Source organism: Salarias fasciatus, unplaced genomic scaffold (assembly GCF_902148845.1).
Source record: "Salarias fasciatus unplaced genomic scaffold, fSalaFa1.1, whole genome shotgun sequence".
Classification (NCBI taxonomy): Eukaryota; Metazoa; Chordata; class Actinopteri; order Blenniiformes; family Blenniidae; genus Salarias; species Salarias fasciatus.
In genome coordinates, this window is record NW_021941403.1 from 131,297 (window position 1) to 152,579 (window position 21,283).

General features: G+C 44.4%; 1 protein-coding gene across 2 annotated transcripts in view; it reads left to right on the forward strand.

The window, feature by feature from the left end:
* Positions 1-21,283, forward strand: part of LOC115385756 (class I histocompatibility antigen, F10 alpha chain-like) — a 58,552-nt gene continuing 37,269 nt past the window's right edge. For both annotated transcript variants that reach the window (XR_003931165.1, XM_030087830.1), the window contains exons 1-2: positions 1-169; positions 3,672-3,938. Coding sequence is in view for 1 of the 2 variants with exons in the window: in XM_030087830.1 (XP_029943690.1) it covers positions 115-169; positions 3,672-3,938 (322 nt within the window). In the remaining variant the exon portion in view is untranslated. The remainder of the gene's footprint in view (positions 170-3,671; positions 3,939-21,283) is intronic.

Consider the following 21,283-nt stretch of genomic DNA (forward strand, 5'->3'; position numbering starts at 1 on the left):
TCACTCTGAATTGTCATTGGCTCCAGCAGCTTCCTCCTCCCTCTTGGTTTCCTTCTTCTTCAGCTCAGACGCTCAAAGTGTTTCAGTGAGAGAAGAAAGAGAGGACAGGTGAACATGCAGCTCTTCCTGGCTCTCTGCTTTCTGCTGGGAATCCCCAGCGGGGCTCCAGGTAGGATTCCAGCTTTCTAAAGTCTCTTCAGAGCTTCAGTCAACAATCTGTCTCCTCTGGATCATGAACGTGTCTCCAGAACTAAATCTATTAGTGAGAACTTCCCTCACCGCAGCTGAAGATTCAGTCCTTCAAGCTAGGGTTGGCGATCTGAATGAGATAATTTTTTTTAAATACTGGTTAAAATGATCTTTATGACCCGATAGGAAGCAATTCATAGCACGTTTTTAAAGTAGTTTGGAAAATATCCGCTATCTACAGCAGGAGTAAAACGGGAAAAACAGCAGCCAATAGCCTTGCCGGGACACCTTTTTTTAAACCAATCAAATCCCTTCGCCATTCGACCTGCCCCGTGCGCATACATGTCAAAGGCGTGCACTGACCCTGGTTCAGTGCGCGCGTAGAAAGATGGAGCGTCGTTGCGGCATGGTGGAGAAGAATGTTGGGGGTTCACTTACCATTGAGAGCACCATAACTTGGCGTAGTACAAATAAAGAAAAACGAAGAAACGCAGCGCTGAGGACAGGTTACGCCAGGGACGCACTGGACGCACTGGACGCGGAAGCGCCGCGAACGTCTCCGCATCTCCGCTCCCAACAGGAGCTCCTCCAATGGGGTGGGAGCTGGGCGGAGCTAGGTGGAACCTTGGGGAGATGCTACATTCGTGCTACATGCTAGTTCAGAAGATCGCCAACCCTAGCTTTAAAGGATTGAAATAACAAACTCAGCCTCTTCTCTTAGTTTCTGTTCTGGGAAGGCAGCTGGCTTTAAGAGGAAAAGAGTTTGAGCCCAGAGTGAAGAGTTTCAGCAGCTATTTCCTGGATTTCCACCGAGATGTTCAACAGCTCCGTTCATCACCTGCTGCCGTTAGTTTGAGCAAAGCTATTGGCTGACAGTCTCAGAGCCATTTCACCCAGCAGGCAGCCAGTTCACCACAGGGGGCGCTGTTCACTGGAGGAGCTGCAGGAGAGACATGTTTTCACCATGAAGATCCTCCTGAATCAGCAGTTTTCAGCTTCTAGTTTGTTACTCAGACAGAAATAGAACAAAGAAGCAGAAACTGTTCAGGAGGATTCATGATTTATTGAGAGAAATGGTTTTTACTGTTATTGTTATTATTATTATTATTATTATTCTTGTTCTCATCCTGACCTCTCAGCTGTTGTTGTGATGAATCCTGATCTTAAAGCTGATGAACAGCAGATCAGACACAACATGTGTGTCATTCTCTCCTCCCGGTCAGTGGGGGTTGTGTTGTTGCATTCTGACCGTTGCCATGGCGTCCAGCATCAGCGTCTCCGTCCAGATTCAGTCTGACCTCTGACCTTGGACACGTGGCCCGGCTGCCCTCAGGGCTGCTGCTCACACCTCTGCTCTGGAGGCAGGAAGGTTCTGATGGGATGTGCTGATGTTCTGTTCCTTTCTGATCCTTTCCCTCAAACTGTCGTCCATCAACTGCTTCTCTTCCTGTGTTTTTTGGAATCTGTCATCATTTTTATTCTTCAGATCCATCCTGACTTTCACTGATATTAGAAAGATGTTTGGTTTCCACAGCGATGAACAGAGAAAAACTACTAAAGAGAAACGCTGAAGCTGAATGGAGTTTATGTTACGGGTCCCAAAAGTAACGTGACCACCAGAGTTGTGTATGTAAGGACAAGTAACGAGCGTTACAAGTAGTTAAATTACTTTTGATGGGAACGAGTAGTGTAACGGCACTACTCCTCCTAGATTGGTAGTTAAACTAGAGTTACAAATGAAACGCTATCATCGTTACTTTTACAATGACTGCAAATAGAGCAACCAAAATATTATTATTTAAGCGGAGTTTTTTTTATTACCACCAGTAGATGGAACGGTGGCCATAAGAGCAACTACTCGCTATGGCTTCCGGATCAGGGCTGATGGAACCGTCAAAGTAAATTTGTGCCTCACTCAGGGCTGGTCCGTCCTACAGGCGAAACAATTCATTGCCTGGGGCGCTACGTACTGGGGGGGGGGGGGCACCATGGCCGTACAAGGGGCGTCCCGACAGTCAGTGTGAGCCCCGCTCTGCACCGATCTGATGGTTCGAGTGAGCAGCGCACTTCTCGGCATCGTGTCCGGGCGATGCCGAGAAGGAATTATTTCTTAGCCCCCCCCCCGCGCAACAACTGTTGGGCTGGTCGTGTCGGGCTCGCCTGGGGCGTCGGAGACGACCGGACCGGACCGGCCCTGGCCCCACTGACAACACTGCTCTCCCTCTTACTGTAAATGCCGCTTTTAAAGGAACACTCCGAAGATTAGTGACCCACGCCCTTTCCCGAATCCATTGACAAAGTTAGACAATCCCATAAATACCTTGTGTCTCTGGTCTGGCTGGTTCCCAGCTGTTAGCATCGTAGTAGCTTAGCTCGAAGCTTAGCTGGAAGTCAATCAGAGCTGGACTACACAAGTGGACAAAATACTCCTTCCAGTGGTCCAGGGGATGCGTATTAGCACATGAAGTAAATCTGAATGGTTATAAAACATTTTAAAAGACGTGTTATCTTTTCAATAAGTTAAAATAACGTTTTGACACACACAGATCTGCGCATGCACAGTGCTCCGCGGAAGGATATAAGGGAGCACAGCTCCGCGGAGCACTATGCAGTAACGAGTAGTCTAACTTCTTTACTATTTCCATGGAGTAATCAAGTAGTGTAAGGCACTACTTTTTTCAAAAGTAACGAGTAACGGACCCCAACTCTGGTGACCACTGTAACAAAGAGATTGCGGTCCGTTGTCTTCTCGTCTGGAAAACAGGAAAATGTGTTTAAAGAAGTGAAGACGCAAACCGCCTGTGTTTCTTCCCAAAACTCCTCTGAGGAGGCGGGCAGGGCCCACACCTAGAGGAACCTGGTCGGAACAACACCATCCGCACACTGGTTCCGCTCTTCATCTGTCGCATAAACTCAGTCCAGATCACAATAAATCTCAAATTAATTACAATGAAAGCACTGGTGATGCAGTGATTTGATATAAACAAACTAAAATGATAATTTGATTGCATGAATGTAATCACATATTTTGAATGCATCACATTTAGTTTCATGTAGGAACCTGACTGAGTGTCTTCCACCCAGCAACACTCACTCTGAATTCTCATTGGTTCAAACAGCTTCAGCCTCTTCTGGCTCCTTTCATTTCCTGCTTCTTCTTCTCCACATGAAGAACAGTGACTTGTGTTTCTGCTGCTGGTAGAAGTGAGTTTCTAGTGAGCTGGAATCAGTCAGTGAGTTGAAGAGTTGATCAGTGAGAAGAAAGTGAGCTTTGATTGGTCTCATCAAGTGTTTCCAACCAGAGGAAGTGAAGAAAAGAGTGAAGAGATGCTCTTTGAATCTCATGGATTCAGGCTTTAAAGCAGCTCAACACTTTACACAAGAAAAGGAAGAAGCAGCCAGATCAGAGGGAAACAGCAAATGTCCAATCAGGCTGGACTGTCAGTGTTATTGATTGATTTACTCTCTTCTCTTTCTTCCAGAAATTCACTCTGTGAAGTATTTCTACACTGGAGCCTCTCAAGTTCCAAACTTTCCAGAGTTTGTGATCGTTGGTTTGGTGGATGAACTTCTGACTGAACACTACGACAGCAACACCAGGAGATTTGTCCCCAAACAGACCTGGGCGAACAGAATGACAGAAGCATATCCAACATACTGGGAGGACGAGACTGGAAAATCTCAGGGACTTCAGCAGTGGTTCAAAGCAAACATTGAGATCGCAAAGCAACGATTCAACCAAACTGGAGGTTTGATTGAACTTTGTCTTTTTTCCTGATCCTGTCTTCACTGAGTCCACACACACACACACACACACACACACACACACACACACACACACACACACACACACACACACACACACACACACACACTTTTGTCTTCCTATCCTCGTGGGGACCTTCCATTGACTCCCATTCATATCTAACTCCTAACCCTAACCCACACCAAAACAATGCATAGCCCTAAAGAAATGTTTTTGCACTTTTACTTTTTTCAGTAACAACAACATGGTCAAGAAAACACTGTTTCCCCTCATGGGGACCCAAAAAATGTCCCCACGAGGCACATCGTACTGGAATTTCCTATCCTTATGGGGACCAAATGTCCCCACAAGGATGGAAAAACGTGTGTACACACACACACACACACACACACACACACACACACACACAAACACACATATGTACCCGTTTTTCTTACCCCGTGAGATCCCTGACAGGGAGGCTCCTCGTGGGATCCACCCTTTCTGAAGAGTGTATAGATGCCATTTTAACTCCTACATTTTTAAAAAATTCCTGTGAATTAGAAAATCACTTAAAATTTCAAAAACTCTCACACAAATTCAAAACCTGATTTTTTTTGACCTGTTGCCTCAGTCAGACTTTTAGTCCCCGATGGGGACCATTCAGCCATGTTATGTCTGTTAGCCTGACCGAAACAGAGAGAAGCAGTTTTTTCAGATCTCCAGTGATGGAACTTGAACAAACAACACTGTATATGATCGTTAGAAGGATGATTCTGATCTCTAGGGAAGTGTTACTAGATAAAAAAGAGGACTCTTATAGCAATCCAAACTGCTTTAATATTTGTCCTCCATGTTAGTGCGATTTCACAGGAACGGGACAAGAGGCTTTTACAGAACAAACCGTCCCTGAACAGAAAAATTCTCGAAGTTAAACAATGACATCTGCAGTGTACTGTCTAATAAACTCGTTTTGCATTTATGATTGATGATTTCAAGGTCTTTGCCATTGCTTGGACTTCTTCCTTTGTCCAGCTTCTCTTCTTTGAGGCTTCTGTGAAAGAAAAGAGGGGGAGAAATACAACTAAGATTGAAGACAAATCAGTCAACTGCAAATAAATGTCTCCGCCACTGATTTGTTTGGTCACTTTAAGTTGACAGTGTAGTCTAGACCTGCTCTACATAGAATCTGTTTGGAGGTAACTTCTGACAATATGATGCTATTAACCCTCTGGGGTCAGATATGACAGCAGACCATGTACCTGGAATAAAACTTTATAACTTCATCTACATGTCATAGAATCTCGGGGTTTATTTTGGCTGAAAGTTAACAGCTGCATCCATTCTGAAGAGCATTTTGGTGTGATTGTAGTTCTTTTTTGGCCTGAGACATATCTCCTGGAACACTGGTTTCTTTTTCGGACTTGTGCATGTAACCCTTTTCCCAGCTGCCTCGCTACAGGGAAGTGAGTGTCACTTCCTTCCCAATGTACACGCTATGGCAAAAGAGACATTTCATTGAAAAATAATAATAATAAAAATCATGCCACTATGCAGTGCAGATAATTCCTTGTATTGAAGCACTGAAGCAATATTCAGATAAACAAAAAAAAATATGAAGGTTTAAACAAAAAAAAAAAATTCATCAAGTTCACTAAATTCAGTTCCGGAGTTTTTTCTTTTTTTTTTTACCGTTTACTCCGGGGTTAATTGACGCGAGTTTGCGAGATTCGTTGGCGCGTTGGAGCTCTGATCCAGTGATTGTGTGGATGGCGTAATCCTACCAGTGGATTGGGAGAACCTCCTCCAGTTCGGATTGGAGTCACGGTGCGCAGGGGATCCCTCTTCTTTGCGATCTCTCTTACGCAGGTGAGTTCAAGCAACCAGACAGCAGCGCGTCCCTCAGCTCCGCTCTGGCTTTTAACGAGGCTGCTCGGTGTAGTGGTGTTAGCCACACGCTACCTTAACCACACTGATCGGGTCCTGTCGGCTCAACTGACTCTCGCCGCGGTGCGAGCTGCGGTCAGTCCTCCTCAGCCGCCCGCGGGAGGACAGGAGTCACTGGCCAGGCCGTCACACCAACCGAGCTCCGCTCACGCTAGCCTGTAGCGGGCTTGCACACTTCCGTGTCTGTCTGACAGGCTCTCCAGATGCTCTCACGGAGCGTCGTGCTTCCGGTCTGCTCCCCCCCCACCACCAGCGGCAAACAATACGCCCTTAAATAGGCTTCACACAAAATTATAATCTTCTTAATATTTAATCTGGGTTTTTAACCACAACTAATGAAATATTCTTATTTTTTTCTTTAATGAAACCAAAAAAACACATACGTTCCTCATTATTACATCTCTCAAACGTAACAGAAAATTGAATATTCTCCTCCGGAAAATCATATTACTACACTCCCCCTCACCAGAAAAAAAGTCATGCCCTCATGGCTTGGTAGGTAGGAGGATTAGTTAACTTCACCCGAGGTGTAGCAGAAGCGTTTAACCACTTGTACAAACAGGACACAAATTTCACTGGGGTAACACTGGGATTACCTAGTCTGTCATAAGCGAGTCTCGATGGAGCTTTCCCGACTCTTTGAGATCTTCTGATCTCACCAACAGTCTCTGAGTTTTCCTGTGAGTCAGGTTTCGAACCAAGAGATAAGGCTTCCGTCTCCGTCTCAGTATTGCTTGTCACCTGCGAGTCAGACTGTTGCACAGTCTCAAGTCCAGTCTCTCTGTCGGCACTTTGCTCATTGTGGATGACTTGCAACTCTTCACCCTGATCCCCAGGCTCCAAGTCGAAATCTAGACTGAATGGTTCAGACGTTCCACCATCTTCACTGGGCCTTTTCATTGCAAATGGAACATAAATCATTTCATCTTCTGAGTCCGAGTCTGAGTATTCATTTCTGGCGTTATTTGGTGCTGACTTTTCATGGTCCTTGACTGAGATTTTGTCATCGTTATTGTGCCTTCTACTTCTCAGTCTCCTCTTTGTTATCATGTTTGGGAGCTGCTCTGGTTCCAAACATACTCTCTGTCCTAGGGACAAGATGTGATTGCGGTGAAGGATCTTGACAGGCCCGTCACCATTTTCTGGCCTTAGCCGAAACACAGGTAAATTTGACATTTGACTTTCAACAATGTAAGGCATTGGACCCCAACGGTCTGCCAACTTATGCTTTCCTTGTAGTCCAAGATTACGGATCAGAACTCTGTCTCCAGGTAAGAGTTGTGAGAACTTGATTTGCTGATCATATCTTTGTTTGTTTCCTTGGTTTTGTTTAGCAGTGGCGGACTCAGCAAGGTCAAAAGCGGCTTTCAAGTCCTTCCTTAAATCCTTCACATATTTAAGATAGGTCTCCTGTGACCTGTTGTCGCTGGATGTTCCAAAACATAAATCAACAGGCATCCTCGCCTCACGCCCAAACATCAGATAATACGGTGAAAAGCCTGTAGCTTCATTCGGTGTACAATTGTAAGCGTGAACGAGATGTGCAATGTGCTTACTCCAATTCCTTTTCTTTTCAGGTTCAAGGGTTCCAAGCATGTTAAGTAGAGTTCGATTAAACCTCTCTGGCTGAGGATCCCCCTGAGGATGATATGGAGTAGTTCTCGATTTTGAAACGCCAAGGGAATTTAACACTTCATGAATGAGGCGACTTTCAAAGTCTCTACCCTGGTCACTGTGCATACGTTTTGGTAAACCGTAATGGACAAAGTATTTTTCGAGGAGAACTTTGGCTACGGTCACAGCTTTCTGGTCTTTTGTAGGAAAAGCTTGTGCATACCGGGTGTAGTGATCAGTAACCACTAAAACATTCTGTGTGTTACTGCTGTCTGGCTCGATGGACAAGAAATCCATACATACCAAATCCATAGGACCATTAGTTTGGATGTGAAACAGTGGAGCTACTCTTCTCGGAAGCGTTTTCCTCTGTATGCACCTCACACAGTTTTTGCAGTGGTCTTCCACGTCTGATTTCATCTTTGGCCAATAAAACCTTTCTCTAATGAGTCCATAGGTCTTGTCCACGCCTAAATGACCAGAATCGTCATGGAGTGATTTCATGACTATCCTTCTGAATTTTTCAGGCAAAAGTAGTTGTGCATGGTGGCTTCGGCCGGGTGGAACTGTGACTCTACACATAACATTGTCTTGAAGTTCCAGCCTTGCAAACTCTCTCAATAATAGCAAACTTGCCGGGTTTCTGGATTTAATTAGATTGATGTCACTCTGCTTTAAAGCTCTCCATATTTCTTTGAGTGTGGGATCTTCTTGTTGAGCGTTTGAGATTTCAGAGGGAATTAGAACTGGCATACCTTTGAGACTCAGTGTGGACAGATTACAGTAAGCTTTGGGTACAGCATCAACAGACAAGCCAAGGTGATCGATTCCCTTTTCGTGACAGGCATTTGTCTTGGCCTTGGTCACCTTGAATACTTGGCACATAGCTCTGACACCATCTGCAGGGATGTCTGTCCATTGTTCTCCTCGACTTTGATCAGAACGAGGGTGTCTCGAAAGGGCATCTGCATCAACGTTTTGAACCCCTGCTCTGTATTTTAAACTGAAGTCATATGTTGAGAGAGCTGCGAGCCAACGGTGACCCGTTGCGTCTAACTTGGCTGACGTCAACAGATAGGTCAAAGGATTATTGTCGGTTCTCACCTCAAACTTTGCTCCATACAAATAGTCATGTAATTTGTCAACAACAGCCCACTTTAAAGCAAGGAACTCCAGCTTATGAGCAGGATAATTGCGTTCAGATGGAGTTAAACTGCGACTAATAAAGGCAACCGGTCTTAACCCGTCACCTTGATCTTGGTACAACACTCCACCAAGTCCTTCCCGACTTGCATCAATGTGCAGCACATAAGGCAGCCGGGGGTTCGTAAAGGCTAACACGGGAGCCGTGGTGAGTCTTCCCTTTAGCTCTTTGAAAGCCACTTCGCATTTATCATCCCATCGATGACCAAATGGCTCTGCTGAGTTGAAATAGACCTGGTCATGTTTTTTCTTTGGTTTTTTCCCATGAGGTGGGTAACCAGACAAAAGTTGGGTTAAGGGAAATGCGACCTTAGCATAATCCTTCACGAAGCATCTGTAAAATCCACAGAACCCCAGAAAAGATCTCAAGGCAGTTACAGTGGTCGGTCTGGGCCAGTTAGTGACTGCTTCTGTTTTCTTTGGATCTGTTGACACTCCTTCTGATGACACGATGTGGCCAACGTATGACACAGATGACTGGAGGAACTGACATTTGTCTAATGACAATTTAAGGCCCTCCTCTTGTAAGCGATCAAGTACCTTCAACAGTCGTCGTTCGTGCTCTTCAAGTGTCGAACCAAACACAATGAGATCATCTATATAGACCAACACTTCCAACAAGTTCATGTCTCCAACTGTTTTTTCCATGATTCGCTGGAAAGTTGCAGGAGCGCCTGACACACCCTGAGGCATCCTGTCAAACTGATAAAACCCCAGGGGACATATGAAAGCGGTCTTTTCTTTATCTGACTCACTCATAGGCACTTGATAGTACCCACTCCTAAGGTCTAGGACACTAAACCACTTGCTTCCAGTCAAACACGTCAGGGCATCTTCAATCTTAGGCACTGTGTATTGGTCAGGGACAGTCCGCCTGTTGAGGGTACGATAATCCACACACATGCGGATTTTCCCATTTTTCTTTCGTACCACCACTATAGGGGATGCATATGGACTGCGTGACTCAGTGATTATGCCAGCTTCTTTGAGTTGGGACAGATGCTCTCGAAGTGCTTCAATGTCCGCCGGTGGTAAGCGCCGTGAACGCTCTCTAAACGGAGTATCAGTGTTGGTTCGGATCTCATGCCTGGTGCTTTTACTACAACCCACATCGAATTCATGAGTAGAGAAAACATTGCTGCGCTGTCACATTTTACTCACAAGTCTCTCTTTCCATTCCTGCGGAGCAGGTGAAGTTCTGAAATCGAAAGATGATGAGGTAAGTTTCTTTTTCAGGTCAGGCTCTTTATTCACAGGGGTTGCTGGCAGTACATCAACCGGGAACAGGTGAGCAACTGGCATACCTCTGGTCAGCAGAATTTCTTTAGATGAACAGTTTCTCACGAGAACAGTGATCTTTTTGGAAGTCACCACATTGATTGACTGCACTTCAGGTCTTACTTGAAGCTGATCGGGAAACCTCGGTTCTTCAGAAAGATCATCGGGTAAGTCCACCAAAATGGCTTGGGTTTTTGGTATCCCCGGAAACCTTGGCACACCTTTAATCCTTGCAACACCACCTGGGCATATTTTCACTGGCTTTGGCTGTACAAACCATACGGATCCTCTTACTTGGCTGTCAGTTTCAGAAGGATACCCTGACATTCCCACCATCGCCTTTTGGAATGCAGGATGAATGTTTTTAACTGTTGTAATGTTTTCGCTTTGTCGTTCTCTGTAACTGTTTAGGAGTCGTCTTACTGTTGGGGTGTTTGTGCCAACAAGTATAGCTGCATTATCTTTAACCACTGGATCAGGACAGACAAGTACAAGCGTATCTATAGTCTCTGTCACGCCAACATCAACTTCCCTGAATTCCAGCTTCAATGACAAGTAGCCATCATAAGGATAATCAGCAGGACTGAGACCCCAAATCTGCAGCGCACTAAGGGGTGCCAATGGCAGGTGTGTCAGATATCTGTCGTAGAAAGATCTGTACAATAATGTCACTTGTGAACCCGTGTCAAGAATGGCTTTCGAGTAAATGCCTTCAATCTGAACTGATACGGCAGAACTTGGTCCAACTAAGCCTTTTGGGATCGTGTCTTTCCCTATTTCCGCTGTTTTAATGCTCTTGGAACGTGTCTTTACCTCCAGGACGCCAGGCCGTTCCCCTACTGGGCCCCGTGGTAGTTTCCCGATTTCTTTGTAAGTTTAACAAGCCGCTTGTTGACTCTTTGTAGGTTTTCAGGCCGATCACACTCCCTCATGTAGTGTCCATCTTCTCCACATCTATAACAAAATATTCCAGAGCGATCTAGGCTATGCTTTGGCCTTGGAGAAGTTGAGGTTCTTTTGAATTTGCTGGCTGCTGGATTATCCCATTTAGGACCTTTGGTTTCAACTTGAGCAGCTGCTGCTGTAACTTTAAGGTTGTTCATTTCAGCTTTTAACTCCCTGAGTTCTCTCTTGAGTTTCTCCACTTCAGGATCAGTTTTGTTTTCAGGCACTGGTCTTGTAACTGAGGTAACTGGTTTTGACATGACCTTTCTTTTTACGTCAGTTCTGCCTTGTAACATATCTTCTTCCTCTCGGACATCTTTTAACAGATCACTGAAAGAAGGAGGTGGTCTTAACTTATGTGTCATACGTATGCGCATTGCAATCATGTCATCTGGTGATGCACCTCGTACGACTTGTTCGATCCGGAGTCGATTCATATCTGCCAACTGCAGGCCTCCTTTCCTGAAGATGCAGTGGAGCAGTTTGTCAAGCCTCAGCAAGTACATAGACAGTTTTTCCCCTTCACTTTGAAATGTCTGTCTAAACTTAACTAAGAGATCGGATGACGTTTCAGTTGTCCCAAAAGCTGTTTCCAGCGCCTGCATATAGTCATCAGCGGTAGCATTTGGATTCTGTGCACGCAAGAATCTTATGATATCCGCGGCCGGACCTTTCAGACTCTTTACTACTCTCTGTTTCTTTATGCTGTCACTGCATTGCCACTCTTCCAACATATGGGTGGTTTGTTCTGCCCAAGCATCTTATTCCTCTTCACCAACCGGCGTTGGTCGCACACCAGAAAACATTCTAAGCTTCCTGTAGCTTTGAATATCAGCACTTGGAGCATTACATTTGTCCACCAGAGAGCTAATGGCATTAACAAGCGCAGTGTTCACATCCAGGGATGAAGGGGTTAACAGCTCTTTAACATCAGATATGCTCTTGCCTTCATGCTCCAAAAATGACAGTAGCTTGGCTTGAAAATCTTCTTGCTTTAATTTGGTTGCTGGGATAACGTGCACAGGCCAGGGACCAACTTCACCTGGGATGCCGACTTGATCAGGTAAAGTCTGCTCAGTCACGTCAGTTACAGTCTGAACTAACACGAAAACAGTCTTGGAAGTCATATCTGGCCGTTTGTCAATTATCCTCGTCTTTCCAAGAATTTTTACCGAGCTCAGAACTTCCTTCAGAACCTCATCTGACACATCAGAAACCCCACTTATTACCAATGCATGAGCAGGATCTAATTGATATCCCTTGCACCAAGCCTTAATCTCTGCGGCCTCCATAGTTCTCTTTATCCACTTCAAACACAGAAAACTCCACGCACGGAATTTTTCAGCCGCTCAAAACACCCAGCAGCATACAGGATACAGGAAACTTGACAAAAAGGTAAACTGCACAAAACTGCATAAACAATTGGTGGGAGGTAAGTTTCCCGGACGAGCCCCCAAAAATGTAACCCTTTTCCAAGCTGCCTCGCTACAGGGAAGTGAGTGTCACTTCCTTCCCAATGTACACGCTATGGCAAAAGAGACATTTCATTGAAAAATAATAATAATAAAAATCATGCCACTATGCAGTGCAGATAATTCCTTGTATTGAAGCACTGAAGCAATATTCAGATAAACAAAAAAAAATATGAAGGTTTAAACAAAAAAAAAAAATTCATCAAGTTCACTAAATTCAGTTCCGGAGTTTTTTCTTTTCTTTTTACCGTTCACTCCGGGGTTAATTGACGCGAGTTTGCGAGATTCGTTGGCGCGTTGGAGCTCTGATCCAGTGATTGTGTGGATGGCGTAATCCTACCAGTGGATTGGGAGAACCTCCTCCAGTTCGGATTGGAGTCACGGTGCGCAGGGGATTCCTCTTCTTTGCGATCTCTCTTACGCAGGTGAGTTCAAGCAACCAGACAGCAGCGCGTCCCTCAGCTCCGCTCTGGCTTTTAACGAGGCTGCTCGGTGTAGTGGTGTTAGCCACACGCTACCTTAACCACACTGATCGGGTCCTGTCGGCTCAACTGACTCTCGCCGCGGTGCGAGCTGCGGTCAGTCTTCCTCAGCCGCCCGCGGGAGGACAGGAGTCACTGGCCAGGCCGTCACACCAACTGAGCTCCGCTCACGCTAGCCTGTAGCGGGCTTGCACACTTCCGTGTCTGTCTGACAGGCTCTCCAGACGCTCTCACGGAGCGTCGTGCTTCCGGTCTGCTCCCCCCCCACCACCAGCGGCAAACAATACGCCCTTAAATAGGCTTCACACAAAATTATAATCTTCTTAATATTTAATCTGGGTTTTTAACCACAACTAATGAAATATTCTTATTTTTTTCTTTAATGAAACCAAAAAAACACATACGTTCCTCATTATTACATCTCTCAAACGTAACAGAAAATTGAATATTCTCCTCCGGAAAATCATATTACTACATGCACAAGTTGTCCATTCTGTTATTTCAAAAGCACTAAGAACCAAGAGTAACCGTGGTGTAATCAGTGTGTAATACCTGTTTCACAGCCGTCATTGGAAGACTCAGGATACATTGAGGATCCTGTCGAAAGTGGAATTATGTTGATTTTTGTGAATATCAGCCTAAAAACTGTCAGCTACCTGGCAACAAACCTTTAGAAACTTAAAGAAAGCCAATAAGTATCTATTTAAGTGCTTTTAAAAGTGTATGAAATACCGATTTGAGGGTCAGTGTGAGACTCAGGTTGACGCCTCTTCTTCGAGCCAGAGTGTCCTGTTTAAGGAATAGTTACTACATTAATAGAAGATAATAAGTGATAACTGCTTTGCTGTTTGAATGAAGGCAACCTGCAGTAAGACTTAAAAATACCTGATTGTCACTGTAACGGTGCAGTTCATAAGAGTTTGTCTGCTCGTACTAAGAGAAAACATCTTAATAACCAATGAAAAACACAACGCTCAAGGGAGGAAATACCTCCTTCATAGTCATCAGTGTGAGACTCAGGTTGATGCCTCTTCCCAGAGCCAGAGGGTCCTGTTAAAATAAAAAATTCAAAATATTTTTTCATTAAAAATAATGATCCAACAAACAAACATTAAATTCTCCATCTTGCTTTTCTCACACAGCAATACATTATACTAGTGGCTTTAAAGGGACTTAAGGCAAGATTTGTGAAAAACTACACATGCATTTCCAGTTTATTCAATGCTAATGGGCCGTGAAGCATTAAAAACCTAAAATAACAGGCCAATCCGCGTATCTGTTTATAGCCTTATACAGGCTGTGTGCCACATAATTTGTTGCTGTTCGGGGTCCGAATTTCCTGCGTAATCATGGGGACGTGACATAAATTGACACTGTATGCGCGCTGCCGACAGCTCTTAAACAGGAAGAACATGGCCGCCGTGGACATGGACTCAAACACTGCTGGGATACAAATAGTTTAGTCTAACTGGTTGTCTGTTACTCACCTCGTCACTTGACATGGTGGCTTGTTTATATACAATATGCACTGTGGTCTTGCAGTAAACCACGATGTAGTAAACAGCATTAGAATCCCTGGTGCAGTGCTGTGAAGACGGACAGTCTGTAAAGTGTTTGTGCACTCTCCCGTGCCGCCTTGGCTGGTGGCTGCAGTGACCCACAGCGCCTATCACGGCACCACTGAGGTAAATTTTGTAAAGTTGCCTTAGGTCCCTTTAAACTTAAAGCAGGGGTGCCAAACTGTTCCTTCAGGGCTTCTGTGCATGTTTTGGATGTTTCTCAACATCCGCACATCAGAGTGTCATGCTGATGTTCCTCAAGCTTGGAAAAAAAGTCCAATGACAAGCCCTTCATTCCAATCAGCTGTTTGGTTACTGGGATGGACTTAAACCACTCAGGATGCCAACCCTGAAGAGCATGTGTACAACGACATCTGTAACTTAAGGCCCGTCCATGCTTCACATGTTCTCGTGGGTGTGCGTTGCACGTTTGTCCATGTGACATAAAAATCGTCATGAATTCCAGTCCGCTAGGGTCTGTGCAGACTTATCCGTTGGCGTCCACGCAGCAGCCAGATTTTGTGACGGCGATGCGTGCAGGTCACGCTGGTATACGCATGCGCCAGAGCACCACAGCAAACAAAACATGAGGTAAAAGTGAGGGTAGACGGAGCTGCAGCCTGATGGCTCCACTCAAAGACACCCAGAGAGTGAAAAACTCTTGGACGGAGACAGCAGACTCTGTCTGGAAGGAGGAGAAGGTCTGCCGACAGAAGTGAAAGTATCTAATTGCTCTGATGCCGCCCCGCGATTCAGAAATAGAAAAAAAAAAGGCTAAATAAACTTGATTATGTACTCACAATGTATGTGCTTAATTTCCTCTGTAATAAAGGAGCAGATAAACAGTCTGTAGAGCCAGAAAAGCTTCTCGAGGATGCGTGGATTAGTGCGCCTGCATGGAACGTGCACAGCTGAGCCCAAAATGTAGCATGGGAGAAAACGTGTGCTCATCGGTGGTGTGCAGAGGCTCCAAAGCGGACGGTGAAATGCGTACATGTGAAGCATGGACGAACCTTTAAAGCACCACATTATTTTTAAATGTTGAGCTGCTGTTAGCTTAGTGCTCTGCAGTGATGAGAGCGATGGTAACCCAACTTTTAGATGTTTACTCAAACAGAGCATGTGCTGAGTGCCACTACTGAGTCTTTAGTTTACCTTCATAGGCCCATCATAGTTTTCCAGTTCTTCTGTCAAAAAAATACACAGTGCACAAAACAAAATCATGAATACCAGAAGAAAAAAACGGCAAACCAAAGGTGCAGTTAGTGATTTGGGAGAAAAGGAGCGAGTGTGTTGACATTTGAAATGAAAACAAATACAGGCTCCACCCCTCCCTTCATGCTCCACCCCTGAAGTTCATGGTGTGCATTGTTGTGGTCACAAGAGCAGACGGGCGGGGTGTATTGACCTTCGTTCGGATGTCGTGGACTCTGAACTGCACTATGTCAGCAAACCTACGCTTTGTCTTTGTGGTTATAAAACACTCTGACACTAAATGTAGTGATGTAAGACAGTAACTACACATCAAATAAAGCAGCTGAAATAACCATGTTGTTGTGAGTGAGCACACTGCTACATTTTCATATATTAGACACGCCGATGTGGACCGACATCTTTGGGGTTTTATTATTTATTATTATAATTATTGTCCAGTCTCAGATTAGCAAGAAGCAGTAGATCAGCTGTCTGCAGCTCTGCCATGTATCTGAGGCTCTAGCCGTGTGAAGTAGAGCTCAGCTCGACTGGAAATACCTGTCAGGTCGTCATCACTGTCAGATTCTGGTTGACATCTGCTCTTGGAGCTTGAGGATCCTGCTAAAATAACAAAAAAACAAAATATATCAATTCAAGGTAGTGATACAATATGGCAACACACCTTCACTGTGAATGATATAACAGTTTTGTCTTTTCTTTCGTCATAGAAGCCGGAGATGTCAGAAAGAGTGAAGCAATGAGGACAGAAAGAAGAAACAGCAGAGGAGAGATTGAAGAGAGTAGGGAGAAGAGGAGACAGCAGAGAGAAGAAATGAGAGTGAGGAGAGGAGAAGAGAGGAGAGACTGAAGAGAGGAAAGAACAGAAAGGAGAAAGAACTGTGTGGACAGAGAAAACAACACAAGTCTTTGAAAAAAATGTGAAAAGATTGCTCAAAGATGAACCAAGAATAAATATCTGCACTTTTTTCATAGTTTCTGTAAAGACAGGTAATTCATGAACCTGATGCTTAAAGTTTAGTTTGTTGTGCAGTCGTTGGTATAAACCACAGTGAGAGTGCTATTATTTGTTCAATTCTAAATGTGTTTACTGGTGCTTGTATAAACAAGGGAACTCCTGTTCATATATATCCTCTAGATCTAAATGATTCTGAGTTCAGTCACTAAAGCTACAATGAAAAAGTGACATATGGCTGATCTTAATGAAATTCATGTGGAACTCACCTGACGAGCAAAAAGATGTTTCCCTCTCCGTCTCTGACAGGTAACTGTCCACAGCCTCACATACCTGCTCTGAACACAAGAAGAAAAACAAACATCTGTGAAACAACACATCTGCTGTGAAATTAAATCATGTAACATTGAGAGGAAGTTGGATGTACCATTGGGATCAACCTGGATTTCATCCAGGCTCTTTCCTATAAAGTCAGACAGACGGCCTTGTTCTAAGGCAATCAGCACTTTACTGACTTTGGCCAGCTCCATAGTTCCTTCTGGAAGTCGGTAGTACTGCTGGTGGACCCGGATGTCATGGCCCAGAAAATTTGCCAGGGTATCCATCTCACTGTCTTTCAACTCAAACTTAAGATCTTTTGGCAGTGGAAGTTTGAACGGACTGGGTGCCTCTGAACTCATCTGCAGACTCTTTAGCAGGGATGTATTCATCACCGCTGCTTTCAACGCAGCTGATGGATGTTTCAGAATCAGATTTCCCAGAGATCTGCTTGAGGTATTCTTTGGTAAGCCGAAAAAAGAAAAAGCAGTCTCCAGATTAGTAAATCTTAACTTGATCATAATACACTCTTAAACCTACACAATTTAACATGACAACCAATCTTGTGTTTTCAACAATTAGCAGAGCCAAGAGAAACAATGATAGACACAGGGTCACAGATGCTATTCCCACTGAATATTTAATTTTCACCTTTTTCACCTGAAGCTTCTCAGAGGGTGTTTGAGGTTACTCAGAGGGGGACTCTTCCAAGGGAAAAAGAAATGCAAAGTAAAAAATTTCCACTGGTGTATTCTCAGTGGGGTTGTTTTAACTATGTTAGGTGCTCAGCTGATCAGAGGGCAAACTCACAAGCACACTGTCGGATCTTGTCAAAGGTGGTACGTCTGGCTCATCACTGGTACCACCGCCTGAGCTTTCAGGGAGACACGGATCTGCTGAGCCTGAGCTTGATTCCTATGAGGAAAAAACACATGTCTCAAAAGAGGGACAGTTCTAAATACTGTAAAATGCTGGTATGTACAAAAGTCAGTTGTAAAATCCCTACATTACATTTTAGCAGGGCTATGTTAAACTCTGAATCAATTCAACTTTGCTTTATGTATATAGCACCAAATACAGTGACTGCCAGACACTTTTACCAAGAAATCCAACAGTTCACCATGAGCAAGAAGGGACTGAGGAAAGGAAAGGAATAACTCCTTTTGAACAGGAAGAACCCTGCAGAACCAGGCTCAGAGGAGGAGGCTTTCTGCTATTCTGGTTAGAGTGAGGAGACAGGAAGAGAAAAGGAAAAGCTAGATAGTTTGATTCTCTGAATCAGCTCAGCATTAGTACACCTGCTGCAGGTGGATCAGAGTACGAAGGCTTCAGACCACAAACCTCGGGGATCCAGGTGTCGAGTGAGGGAGGGAAGGAGAGAGAGAGGGAGGGAGAGAGAGGGAGAAAGTACAGGAGAGTGGAGCATCGGTCCCAGGACCGAACCCTGAGGAACTCCATGTTTAAATTCATTCTGGACTGAAGAGCCATTAAAAAACTGGAACATGTCTGCTAAATGTGATTGAAACCAGTTTCATGCTATGATATGCCATTATAAGTAAATCCAATAAATAATACCCCTTAAACACTGGATGTCGTATGGACGTCCAGATCATGTCCATATTGCGTCCGCCCGTCCAAGACCAATTATAGATCTATTTTGGACGTCCAAAATAGGTGAGGTATTTGGAAGTCTTATTATTACCCAATTTCGACGTCTAGATGACGTTGAAGATCTGGACGTCTAAATTAGGACCCAATGTCGACGTCTACATGTGGTTGAACATTTGAAAGTCGGGGAAATTTTATGTTCCTTGATTAAAAATGTTTACCATCGGAACGAGATGATGAATGACGTATTATGTATGAAATGGGCTTTGATGTATTTTGTTTTTGTTTTATTTTGAAGGGCGACAGACAGGAAGTTCTGTGTCTGTGTTCACTTATTGGCTGCGATAGTGTATATTAACTTGACTGAGTGAACCCGGAAGTGGAGGTGTGTCAGATGCATAGCTTTACTGCAAAAGCGTACAGAGCTGGAGATGCTGCTGTCGGGCTAATTAAAGGTGGAATACAACATTTTCTCGAAAAGACGAAGCCCCACGTCTGTTACTCACTTTTTGAACAATGCGCATGCGCCAGACCATCCGCCCGGCTCTCCTGCTTCTCCCAGAAAACGCGGAAGTGTACGAGCGCGATCTCCTCTTCTCCGGCGTGCACGGCTCTGTACAGTTTCTGCGATCCGCCTCGCTCATAAATAAAGCTTTTTTTTTCCGAAACAGCTACAGTTTCATTATGTCAGATTCGCCATCGGTAAGTACGAGCTCAGAAGCTCACCGGCTACATAAACGCTCTGAATGTGCAAAAGGGAGAAGCTGATTGGGCGCAAGCACGGAGAACCGCCTTACGAAAGCAGCTCGTCAGAATGATTGACAAACAGACCCACCAATTATTTAGGTGATCCACCCAGAAATCAAAATATTGTATTACACCTTTAAGTGTTTTTCCCTTAATCGTTATTCCAGCGGTTGTCGGGGAACCCTGATTCCTGTTTTGTGGACCGACGGTAGTCTGGAGCCACCTTGGACCGGCCGGTCACAGTCCCTTTTGAGGGCAATCAGCACCATAGCAGCTGGCACAGCGGATGGGAGGAAGAGTTAGCTGCAGATTCTTCACTGGTCCGGTATTTTGAGTACTGTGAAGTTTTTGCAATAAAATCTGTTTAAAAAGAATTGGCTTGTGATCGTAGTTTCCTGTACCTGTGAATTTTGGCTTGTCAGGAGGTTGGATGCCGTCTTTATGCATTTTGAGTTAGCATCTGCAGGTGATTGATTCAAATGAAGTAATAGGAAAAATAACCTTGGCAAGCATGTCACCATCTACAGTGGGACTTTATGCATAGTAAACAGTATAAATAATAAGAATTTACCACTGAAAAAGTGTTTATGTGAATGTTAACCCCGCCTTGTATTTCTTTTTCTTTGAGTCTGTTTGTTTTCATTGTCTTGTAAAGATAGAATTATGTCTAATAAAAGAGCCGCCCAAGCGGTTAAATTTAGTACGTATTTTCATCAAATTGTGAACTTTGGAGAAACACAAAACAAACATTTTTAAAACCACCACTTTGTTTTGTGTGTGTTGCACTGTGTTTCAGGAGAAGTAGTTTTCCGTAAAATAGTGGTTACTGTCCCTTTAAACTAACAGCTCAACAGGTAAGGCTGAGAATCGCTGACCAGTAAGTCGTGAGTTCAAATCTAATGTGTCACCAGTCTGAAATGAAATGCTGAAGTCGCTGAAAGAATATGCCTGAAACTCGGAGCGCAAACCTGGTGATTAGATTTTGGTCAATTTAAATTATGTTTTCCCCTCTTTTTCATGGCCCTTGTCTGAAGGTCCTGGTGACGTCGATACCCAACGTCGAAATTACGTAAAAAAAAGACGTCATCTGGCGTTACATTCTGTACCTTGTGGGTACCTTACTGGAACGTCCAACAATGACCTTAAAAAGACATTAATTCAATGTCTTTTTGCTCAGTGGGTAAGCTCATGAAAATGCTATAATGTGGCCATTTTTGCAGATGTAAAATGCAGTGACAGGCATTTTCTTCTTCCATCACTGAGATTGTCTGGAGGAGGTGTTTGCCTGCAACACGCTATAACGCCGAGAGCCCACATACTGCGGAACGGCTCCACTCCGCTGTGCTGCGCAGGTCGCAGCCATTGCGCAGCCGTACTTGTGCGCCCACCTGATGTGGTACGGCTGCGTCACAGCACTCCGCCTTTTGACCAGACATGCGCTCAGCGCATGCGTGCGATTATGTTTCCATGACAATCTCCATGTAAACATGATTGAACATGCACTTTATATCTTTACAATTTACTTACCACTGGGTACCGTTTGATATTTTTTGGGTACAAGTACTTTTTCAATACCTCACGTACGGTACCGGTTCCTGAACGGTACTTTTTTCGGTACCTGCCTTCACGGTGCACAGACGATGCCATGACTGCATTTGCACTGCATGCCACTAAGTGTGCTGTTTGCATGTTCAACCTTATTTTACACAGACACCGCAGAGGAAGAAGGGCGCCGCAGGCTCTCTCTGCATGTTAGAAAAAGAGTGGCTGTGTTCGAAACCGCATACTGCCTACTACATCCTTCCATACTCATACTATCCATCCTGCACCCTGCTTACTCAGTCCATCAAACAGTATGCAAAGCGTTTACACTACAGCATACTACATAATAACCCACAATGCATTGCACTCCTCCCTGAGCAGAAATCGATCAGCTAAAGCTGATTTCACTTTAGCTCTAAACTCTTCAAATGTATAACTTTATCGAGATTTTTTTGTAAATTAGACGA